The 12063-nt window shown below is 33.3% G+C and overlaps 1 protein-coding gene across 4 annotated transcripts in view; it reads right to left on the minus strand.

The window, feature by feature from the left end:
- CNOT6L (CCR4-NOT transcription complex subunit 6 like) overlaps positions 1-12063 on the minus strand; it is a gene marked incomplete at both ends in the record, with an annotated part of 71765 nt that overhangs the window by 15111 nt on the left and 44591 nt on the right. For 2 of the 4 annotated variants that reach the window (XM_079704440.1, XM_079704441.1), the window contains 3 exons: positions 5558-5712; positions 7887-8044; positions 10701-10769. In XM_079704440.1, coding sequence (XP_079560566.1) covers positions 5558-5712; positions 7887-8044; positions 10701-10769 — 382 coding nt within the window. Of the gene's footprint in view, positions 1-5557; positions 5737-7886; positions 8045-10700; positions 10809-12063 lie in introns of all 4 variants that reach the window. The other 2 variants (XM_079704442.1, XM_079704439.1) reach the window with 2 other exon arrangements.

Here is a 12063-nt window from a genome sequence, read left to right on the forward strand (position 1 = left end):
CCCAATCTTCTTGAGGTACCTGCTTTTTAATGTCTTTGGCTTCAAAAAGTTCAGAAAAATAAAACCAGTTTTCCTAAATAGAGCACATGTCATTATAACTTACACCTCCCTCCTTGGGGCTTAGAGATACTAAAAGGGTCAGAGTTATATGCTCAATTTTATTATTTCAGCTTCACCAGTAGGTGAAGAACCAAAGAGATAGTTGAGAACTAAGGAAAAGAAAATTCCTTCTTTCCAGTGAGAATTAAATAAGAGCATAGATATACTTCTTGAACCATAAGAACTTTTCAGAGACTCTGCTTTTAGAAAATGAGATTTCTAGCACCAGTACAGGGAGTTATAATCTCCTATAACTTATCTTGTGTTTGTGTTTATTTTATACTATATTTATAATACATCTATAAAATAGTAAGAAATAGTTATCCATATTCTATCCATACTACTTTAGAACAATACTACTTCTTACTTTCTCCCCTCCTACCTACAACCAAATAACCTTCACTCTGCTTCTACTTTCTGTTAACTATGACCCTTTCTGATCACATTAAACTCACTCTTAAACCTAAACCAAACAGAAGTTTTTATTGTATATTCAGCATAAGATGCTATAAAATGTGTTCTTAGGTCCTTTCAAGTAATCATGGGAGTGCCAGAAAACAATTTGCTAGAAAAGGTAAGCTTAGAGAGTGAGATAAATAGGGAAGAAAAATGGATATTCGCCATCCTACCTATATTTGTACAACTCTTTTAACCACTAAAAGCACTTTCACATTCTTGATCATTTTAGCCCCATAGGAAACCTCTGAAGTTAGGCAGAACAGTTATTATTATCCATATTGGAAAGGTAAAGGAAACTGGCATAGAGCAATAATTTTATGTTTCAGATTAAATTAATGGGAAAGCTAACACTGGAAACCAGAAACCACAATCTCAGATTTTAAAATTCTAAACACAACCACCACCTATGACAGAAAAAATTAGTAACTGAGAAACTAGTAAGACACAATAGGTCATTTTGGGACAACACTATAACCTCTGAATGACCTCTTCTCAACCACAAAACCACCTGTCATATAGAAGGAAAAACAAGGACTTGGCCTTACCTGGTACCTCTGAGACAGACAGCAGAGGCAATACAGTAAGGACTAAGCACCATGACAACCTAGTTCCCAGTCCTATTGGAAGAGACTGCCTCTTCACAGTGTAATGGTCACACTGTTCTAAAACTGCTGTTTTCATCTTTCCCTTTCTCACTGATTTGGAACAAAGCATGATCAGATCAGAATTGCTAACCTCAGGAAAAGCAAGTAAGTCTAGTATCTAGATCTGATTTCAGCTCCATTTTTCAACATTTTGGATTTCTTCAAATTGTGTATCGGGCTCCAAGACTCCATTTCTACTAACTGTTTAGTCTATAGGACAAAACATGGGAAAGAGAAACTTTCTGACTCTAAAAAACTTATCTATAATAACAGTCTCTTCTTGCACACACACACACAAAATACAGGCCTATATGTATATGTCTGTTTTATAAAATATTTTGCACTGAAAAAAACACTTATTAAGATAAAGGACAAAGAAAAGGTGATTTCTGGCATCTTATCAACCCAAATTTCTATTTTCTGGTATCTTTATGCACCTAATTACCCAAAAAATGATGTTCATAATGACCAAAAGGTGCTACCAAATCTTGAAGTGCCTTCTGAATCCCCAAAGATTAAACTAGAATGAATACAATATAAAGTATAATGTATACAATATAAAATATAATGTATTCTAATTCTCTGAATAATGGTCTGTGTCCCAGCCATTACTAAGCAATATACTATCCTTCCATCACGGTGGATAAGAGATTTTTATTATAATATTTTGCTAAAAATAGTGATTATTATAGTTTCCATTTATTGTTACCCATCTGTACCACTGTTTTCCATGAAGGGAAAAAAATTTCATCAATGAAGATGAGAAATTATCTGATACTCTGGTTTTAGAAGATTAAGACCTTGAGAATGAGTACAGAGAATTGAAGCACTCTTCTACAGCTATCTTTTAACTGTTAGTTTTGTAAATCATATAAATTCTCTTACAAGGTAATACATAAATATGTACAAATGAGAAAATAAGCCCAGAAAGTGTAAGTGACTCATTCAAGATTATACAGCTACATAAGCAGGAGAACCACCCAGCTTCAAAACAGTCTTTTCTTTGCACTGCATCATTTCTCCAATCTGAAGAAGGAGTAGAAGAAATGCAGCATAGTATACTTTGTGTTAAATTCCAAATAGTTTGGCATTGGATAGATAACATGACATCAGCAAGTTATTTGGCACTGTTCAAAACAGGTGGAATTTAACAACATATCACACTCAAGGTCTTCATCTGTTGCTGGATCCATGTTACTATTTAGGCAAAAAGTTGAAGAAGGAAAGAAGTGCAAATGATGCATCTAAGTATTTCCTATGTATTTATCTCTTAACTAATTTACAGCATTTTTAATAATTCAAGTATCAATTTTCAAATACTTGGTTGTTTAAAGTTTCCTAGACAATTGTTAGTTCAAAATCTTAATTACCTCTAGTAAATTATCAAGGCATTTTAGATTTTCCTCTCAAAACTGTGAAGGGAATGAAAAAAATTTTATGTATTATCATCTTTCACAAAGAAACAATGGCAAATGGAAAAACAGATTGATGTTACATGTCTCAATGTTATCAGTAATTCTTTTTTTAATTATGGTGTTTCAAGGAAATTTGTGTGTGAATACTGGTAACAAATATCAAATTAAAGGCAGTATTTCCCAAATGAGGTAACCTTTTAAGAGGTACAAGTGATATTGGAAGCTGAAACAATAAGTCTAAAGATAAACAACAAGGACATACTATATAGCACAGGGAGCAATACTCAATATTTTGTAATAACCTATATAAGAATCTGGAAAAAATATATATATATGTAAAATGGAATCACTTTGTTGCACACCTGAAACTAACACAACATTGTAAATCAACTATACTTCAATTAAAAAAATAATAAATATTAAAAAAAAAATCTAAAGATGCAGTTTAGTACAGTGGTTAAAAGCATTGACTGTGAAGCCAGATAATCTCTATGTCTTGGTTTCCTCATCTATAAAAATGAGGAAATAGCTCTATTCCTACCTCTGAGGATTGCTTTAAAAATTAAATAAGATAATCAGTATAAATAAAAGAAAGTGGCGGACATGTAAACACTATGAAAGTAATAGCTATTGTTATTCTAAAATTTGTAAAAAAAAAAAAAAAATCACCAACCCACTAGAAGAATTTAGCATATTCTGACCTCAAATACTTCAGGGCCATGTACTAATTATTAAACAAATGAAAAATCTCTATTAAAAAGTCACAGAAAAGATATGAAAGTAGGTACAAATAAGTGAGAAAAAGGGGTTCAAATAGCTTTCAAATTCACTTAATTCATTTACTTAAAATAACATGACATGCTGGTAATAAATAGGCTTGTATCAATAAAAACATTGAAATGATTTGTTATAACAGGCACCAAACAGGAAAATACAGGAAAATAGTCACAGGCGTTTAGTAGATCCCTATCTAATGTATCAAACCTAAGTTATTAACTACAGGATACAATCTCTATGAGAATCCATATATTTCAGTCTTCCATTGGAGGTTCCTTCAAATTTTCCACTGTAAAACTGGCAGCCTTTATGAGGCAAAAATATACTTCTCTCTTTTCCTCAGGATGATAACCAAAGGAATCTGCCTCTAACCATCTAGTCACTCAGCCAGCGTTTAAGAGATAGCCTTCTATGAAATAATGCCATTTGCAGCAACATGGATGGACTTAAAGATTATCATACTAAGTGAAATAAGTCAAAAAGAGAAAGACAAATACCATATGATATCACTTATATGTGGAATCTAAAATATGACACAAATGAACCTATCTATGAACAGAAATAGACTTACAGACATAGAGAACAGACTTGTGGTTGCCCAGGGGGAATGGAAAGGGGGAGGGGCAGTGGGGGAGAGACGGATTTGGAGTTTGGGGTTAGTAGATGCAAACTGTTATATATATAGAATGGATAAACAAGGTCCTACTGTACAGCACAGAGAACTATATTCAATATCCTGTGGTAAACCATAATGAAAAAGAATATAAAAAAGAATGTATGTATGTATAACTTACTTTATTTTAAATCAACTATACTTCAATAAAAATAAATAAAAATAAATAGATAAATAAAGGAATGAAAAAAGAGTCACATAATAAACTCTTCACAATTCCAAACCAAAAAAAAAAAAAAAAGGGAGAGATAGCCTTCTAAGTGTGTTACAGCTCTGCACCCTCAAGTAGGAAATGCAGTTCCTAAATCCAATGCACACAACATCATAAACCCAGTAAGAGAGAAATACTAATATTGCAAAGGATTACAGAAACAGAGAAATATGACAATAATATAAATATTTCCAGGACACTTAATGATTTATGAAGTACCTATCCATTCATTATCTCCTTTAATTCTTGTCACTAACTCTGAACAGATACTCTTTTCCATTTTAAACTCAAGAATACTAAAGCACAGAGGTCTCTACAAGATTGTTCATGTATTTTAATAAGCAGTCATCATCTTCTTATCTTTGACTGTATTTTCATCAACTATATTACAGCCCTGAAAAAACAAAGGTCATGTTTTCTGTTTTCCATTTCAGGTCATGACCGCTTTCCATTGTCCTGTCTCAGTCAATCCTTTAACGCCCTACCTCCATAAGCTCTGTGCATGTCCTCCCTTATCTATCCTTGCATATCTCCATCTCATATATACCATATTAGATTGTGATTTTCCTACTAGAGCTCTGAGTGGGATAGAAACTGTATGTCTTTGAGACTATTGTGACTAGCACAGCATTTGTCACAAAGCAAATGCTCAGTAAACATTTAGTGAATGAATGACTAAATAAACATATAGAATGTTAATTTTAAAAGATGAAAAGTTCGGGCTTCCCTGGTGGCGCAGTGGTTGAGAGTCCGCCTGCCGATGCAGGGGAAACGGGTTCATGCCCCGGGCTGGGAAGATCCCACATGCTGCGGAGTGGCTGGGCCTGTGAGCTATGGCCGCTGGGCCTGTGCGTCCGGAGCCTGTGCTCCGCAACGGGAGAGGCCACAACAGTGAGAGGCCCACATACCGCAAAAAAAAAAAAAAAAAGATGAAAAGTTCATAAAATGAATGATTCTGAAAAACGTCAACTACCAAAAAAAGTCTACTTTCTTTTTTACACAGAAACTAATATTGTACTTCATGAAAATATATATATAAATACAGTATCATATTCAAGTATATACTCTTTAATATTTTTCATGTAATTTGGCAAAAAAAGCATAAAGAATAATACAGTAAACATTCTTATTTTCAATACACAGCCTAAGAAATAAAACATTACCAGTAGTTTTAAACTTTTATATTACCTGCCTATTTCAGGGTCAAACCAAAGACAATTTCAAATGTGTGGTAATTAAAGAAATAAGTACACTATTATGCTTCATTTCCTTAACTCACTTTTCTGTTTTGAAGAATATTGCACAACCATCCACATGCTTTCTCTCCTGCTCAGACATGATTTTGGCACGTGACTTTGGAGAAAAAAATCCATCATATCCACGCTCCTTCAATGCTGGCAGAAAGAGCGTGAAGTATTGCTCTGTTTCCACTTCCTGAGACGAAAGAAACATTATCATTGACATGACAGAGGAAAACTAAGATATAAAAACGTGCAGCATTGTGAGTAAGGTGTGACCAAGTTAAAATACTTCACTTAAAAAATATTATCTAAGTACCTTACCTTATTGATAGCAGCCACCATTTGACAATGGCAGCTTGTTAAAACCTAAGAGAACCAGAAAGTAACGTGATTTTCTCATGCTCACACAGGTAGTTGGTCCCAAGTCTCCTGACTCCCAATTTAGAATTCATTCCACTATACTTCACTTCCTCAACTGGTAAATGAACAATTGAAAGTTGGTCATATTATAGATTAGGTGATATGGAATAGCAAATTTTATATTAAAAAGAGGTAATTTAAAAAATTATTTCAAATTTCTCAACTGTGGTAGAAAGAAATGATACTCAAGAGTGAAAAGCTTAAGATCTACCAACAAAAAATTCTACTTAAGGAATTTTTAGGTACCTGAGTACCAATAATCCAATGGTCTGTGTTAAAGTCATAATTATTAAGTTAGACCCACAACATATTTTTAACAAATCTTTCCAAATGAAATAATCAAGTGTGAAGATAATGACTTATGTATGCTAATGCTCAACACAACATGATTTTGTAACAGTGAAAATATAAACAGCCTGAATGTCCAACAGTAGGGAAAATGCTAAATCAATTAATATATATTCATATAATTGGCTTTGAGGAATTTTAGTAACATGGAAAGTATATTAAGTGCAATAAACAAGGTACAAAATACATCAATAGTGTGATCTCTATTTTGAAAACATATCTGTACACATCTGTAAATAAATAGGCAAGTGAATTTTTTTTAAAGTGTACAAGAAATACTTCAGAAGTTTTAACCCAGCAACTATATTTGGGATATGGGATTAGGTGTTTTCCTCCATTATTCTTTATATTTTTTCAAAATTTCCAACTTCTCTAGAAAGAACACTTTATAATATAATATTACTTTAAATATGTTCTTACTATAATAAGAACATATTTTTAAAATTATGATGCTTTTTATACTTGATACTACACTTTACTTCTGAATCAAAAGGAGGACAATTAAGTAACTACAACAAGCCTACGGTTATTTGCCTCCTCCTCCCCCCAATTTTGTGTCAGTTGTCAGTGTTTAAAAGAAAATTTAATTTCTGAAGACTTCTTGTTATTTCCTAGGAAGTCAAATGAACCACGGATAATAATACAAATATAAATAATCAAGCTGTTCTAGTACAAAAAAATTATTATAAAAAGTAACAGCTTTCTTCGTAAGCTATGCTGAAAAGGAGGTATGACATTATAACACTTAAAATTTTTAAATACCTTTAAGCATTTAATATGCTTTGAAAGTTGCTAAGGAAAAAGTACTAAAAACTATGCATAAACCTTCTTGGCCATTCATTAGCTGAGTGTTGAAAAGAAGCAATAAGACAAGTATTTCAATGGAAAGGTACTTTGTCAGTTAAATTCATTATAAAGTATCTAGATTTCTGAGGTTGCTTTTAAAATAAGGCAAAAATGCATGATTTATAGTACAATATTTTTAAATGTTTAAAATGTTTAGCACTGGGACTTCCCTGGCGGTCCAGTGATTAAAACTTCACCTTCCAATGCAAGGGGTGTGGGTACGATCCCTGGGTGGGATCCCTATTCAGGGAACTAAGATCCCACATGCCTCCTGGCCAAAAAAACCAAAAGAGAAGCAACATTGTAACAAATTCAATAAAGACTTTAAAAATGGTCCACATTAAAAAAAAAAAAGTTTATCATTAAAGAACAACGGTGGGCAAGTAATTCTGTTTTACAGATCCCATTATAAGTTAAATTTATAAACCTTAGAGATGCAATATTCTGCAGTTTTCTCTTTCGGCAAGACCAATGATTTGTTCATAAAATGAATTAGCATGAATAGTGTGGTGCGATTACTTTCACGTAAGAAAACAGTAAATGAGTATAAGTTGGTGGCTATACTTAGCAAAACAGTTTCACTGTAGAAATATCTGAGGTGCTTATTACAATTATCCTTTTTTTTTTTTTAAGAGGAGAGAAAATAATTGCTTTGGGTTTTCCTTCGAACACAGGAACTCTCCCAAAAGTAAGATCTTCTATAATTTTTAGGTTCACCTTTAAGTTAAAGACAACTTAATTTCTATATGTTACCTGAAGACTAATGATATCTGCGTCACAGTTAACAATTTCTTCCATAATTCCCTTTTTCCTGTATTCCCAGTTTAATGCCCAGGATGGGCAATAGCCATATAGCTGCCGGGTGGCGTATTTATCACATAACACATTGTAACACATAACCGTGAATGATGCTAAGAAGTGGGAGAAAAAAACAACAGACAAAAGGGAGAAAATTAGGCAATGTTTTCCAAAGTAATATCACATATACACCTACACAAACACACATGCCACATAAACATACCCCAAATATCATCATCGTGAAATGCCTTGGGCAAGATTCCATTAAACTATACCTATAAAACTTCACTGGAATCCATCACACCAAAGTTCTTTTACGAGAATTAGACTAATACTTCATATTTGTGATTTTTTTAGAATATTTTAATAAATAAAAATTCAACTTTTAAATCAGAATGACATTTTTTTGCACATAATTTACTGAGCAAAACTTTTCTCTATAAATGGAATAAAAGTAAATTTTAATTTTTCTCATTAAAAGGCTCTAATTTCATTAACTTGTATTAACAAAATATCCATACTTAATACTTTTTTGGGCCTCTTACTGCTCTCACTGCTCTAAGCCAGAAGAATATGGACTAACAAAGTTCAGTCATAAGAGAATCCTTTTTTACCAAATCAAATGTTCATTTCTAAAACTAAATTCTCATTTTAAAATGCCTATAAAAGGACTACAAGCAAACTAATAGGAAAACGCAGCTTGTATCCCTGCTACTCAAAAATGTGCTCTAAGTACCAGCAGCATCAGTTATCACCTAGGAACTCAGTACTGAAGAATTTCTGGCTTCACAAAGACTTAATGAATTGGAACCTGCAATTTAACAAAATCCCCAGGTGATTCATATGCACATGCACACCAGTTTGAAAAGCCCTGATTTTTATCATTAATGCTCTATCCTGGCTGTCCATTAGAATCAGTTTGTAGAACTTTTTTAAAAAAATGCTGATACTCAGCGCCTTACTCCAGACTAATTAAGTTAGTGTATTAGGATTTGGGTATTAATATTTTTAAACAGCTTCCCAGGTGATTATAACGGGCAGACACAGTTGAGAATCAAGTACTTAATAAAAGGTGAGGAATCCAAGAATGAAGTAACACTTGATTGAAGTTGATTCAAAGTCAGATGATGGGAAAGGTATTAAGAGAAACTTAGTTCAACGGTCCCCTGGAAATCTGAATGGTGGCCATTTTGTATACTGGTACCTCTTTTCACTATCTGGGATTAATTCTTACATAGTTTAATTACCATTATAGTTTTGTGGCTATAAATCACCCTTAACCATTGTTAGTTATTATACACATCTGCCTATGCATCAGAAGTAAAAGGCATTTTTAATATCTTTTTTTTTTTTTTTTGTAGCACTGATTCTACTCCCAGAAGTCAGACATCCCAAGAAAACTCCATAGTGGTTGTTCAAAAAGGAAAACCCAAGAACACATTACTTGAGAATTCAACAACTAATGAAAATTTGTTTCTGTTGTTCCTCTTCTTAATGGAAATGAAGGTATGTGATATTAGGAAAGATCTTCTTCAAGATTATGTTAACTCGTGCTCAGAAAGGGATTACTTTGAAGAACTAGAAAATGGTGTTTTTAATATCATTTTAATACCAGAATGGGAATAATTAATTACACATTAAGGAACGCTAAACATAAAATAAATCTGCCTAACTTGAGGCTCTGTAGAAAAACTGAGGTATTCATTTTACTCAGACCATCAATGTGAATCCTGATAACAGAAGTGTTATTCTTGATAACACTGATACAGTACCTCGTAGAACAGGCTGATACTATGGCTCCAGAGTGTGGTGGTTTTAAAATTATTACCTCTAGAAGATACAGAAATGTACTGATATGATATTTCTCAGTGTTATTAAAATATAAATAGAACCATGAACACGTTACACTTCCCACATCTCCCGATAACTAAGCAAATGATTTTTTCTGAATCCTTCCACTTCTTACCTTAAATTAAAAAAAAAAAAAAAAAAAAAAGACGGGCTTTATACTGTTGTAAGAGTACATAATAAATTCTGTGGTTTACCCTTTAAAATTAAGTATCAGTATTCATATTAAAACAGTAAAATTTTCATTTTTAAAACAAAATTAGGTATCATGAAAACTATCACTTGTGATTAAGAGGAATATTAATTCGTAACAACTTATTTTAAGCAGAATTCCCAATCATAAAATGTCTAATAAGCAGTAAGAAGCCCTATAAATGTCAAATCATCATTGGTCTGCACCAAAAGATAAAGGTTTATATTTCCTACATTACTGCAGTTCTAGAAATGCTAAATCATATAATTAAGCTGCTCAAATCTTCACCCTATATCATTTCTATACCCTTGGCCTGGTATCATATTTTGTTTCCAATACAGTAAATTGAACTCAGTCTAAATTATTCTTCTACAAGCGTTATCAGCCTACCCACTCAAGAAAGATAAAGTATCTAAGTAGTTTAAAATTTTTCAGAAGAAAGTTCATTACTACTCATTTTTCTTAAATCACCAAACCCTATGTGAAGATGCCATTTGGAAAGCTCTATTACAAGAACTAATTTTAAAACCAAGAGCTGCATCATTGTGAAAGGTATGAGATCCCTGTACATAAGCCTTAGGGTAGACTTTTAAGTCTACTGATCAGTCTTTTTAAACGCATCTACTCAGGGGAGGTAAAATGAAGGCTTGTCAATTTTATCACAAAGCCCAAATGGCATTTCAAGTATATCTGAAAATAGTCAAGGAAGAATAAGAAAAACTATTTACCTGATGGCAGAATTTGGTCTCGTTCTTTTAATGTAATCCATGGCCTCGGAGGAAGCTGCTCTGGATGAACTGGAAAAAATGTATATTCTTTTAAACATATTTTCATGTCTTTCTAAAATCAGTATCATTTGCTTTATAATGTCAAATCAGCTTCTGTTTTCTCTTCAGCTATAATGCCCCACAAACTGACTTAAAAATATAGTACTGAAATATAATGAAGATTTAGAAGCTGAAGGAAGTTGACAAAGAGTTCTTCATAAAACATGTAACTAATATCCAAAAAGAACATGAGGAAATTCAGTAGTGGCATTTATACTTACACAGTATTTATTAAAAAGTACCTATTTAAAACCTTAACTAAGGCTGCCTCCATGTCCTGGCTATTGTAAATAGTGCTGCAATGAATACTGTGGTACCTGACTCTTTTTGAATTATGGTTTTCTCAGGGTATATGCCCAGTAGTGGGATTGCTGGGTTATATGGTAGTTCTGTTTTTAGTTTTTTAAGGAACCTCTATACTGTTCTCCATAGCAGCTGCATCAATTTACATCCACTAACAGTGCAAGAGGGTTCCCTTTTCTCCACACCCTCTCCAACATTTATTGTTTGTAGATTTTTTGATGATGGCCATTCTGACCGGTGTGAGGTGATACCTCACTGTAGTTTTGATTTGCATTTCTCCAATGATTAGTGATGTTGAGCATCCTTTCATGTGTTTGTTGGCAATCTGTATATCTTCTTTGGAGAAATATCTATTTAGGTCTTCTGCCCATTTTTGGATTGGGTTGTTTGTTTTTTTTTTGATATTGAGCTGCATGAGCTGCTTGTATATTTTGGAGATTAATCCTTTGTCAGTTGCTTGTTTGCAAATATTTTCGCCCATTCTGAGGGTTATCTTTTTGTCTTGTTTATGGCTTCCTTTGCTATGCAAAAGCTTTTAAGTTTCATTAGGTCCCATTTGTTTATTTTTATTTTTATTTCTATTTCCCCAGGAGGTGGGTCAAAAAGGATCTTGCTGTGATTTATGTCACAGAGTGTTCTGCCTATGTGTTCCTCTAAGAGTTTTATAGTGTCTAAAGGCAGGACAGGAATAAAGACGCAGACATAGAGAATGCAGTTGAGGACACGGGGAGGGGGAAGGGTAAGCTGGGACGAAATGAGAGAGTAGCACTGACATATATACACTACCAAATGTAAAACAGATAGCTAGTGGGAAGTAGCTGCATCGCACAGGGAGATCAGCTGGGTGCTTTGTGACCACCTAGAGGGGTGGGATAGGGAGGGTGGGAGGGAGACACAAAAGGGAGGGGACATGGGGATATATGTACACATATAGCTGATTCACTTTGTTATACAGCAGAAA

This window comes from Hyperoodon ampullatus (genome assembly GCF_949752795.1).
Source record: "Hyperoodon ampullatus genome assembly, chromosome: 1".
NCBI classification, from domain to species: domain Eukaryota; kingdom Metazoa; phylum Chordata; class Mammalia; order Artiodactyla; family Ziphiidae; genus Hyperoodon; species Hyperoodon ampullatus.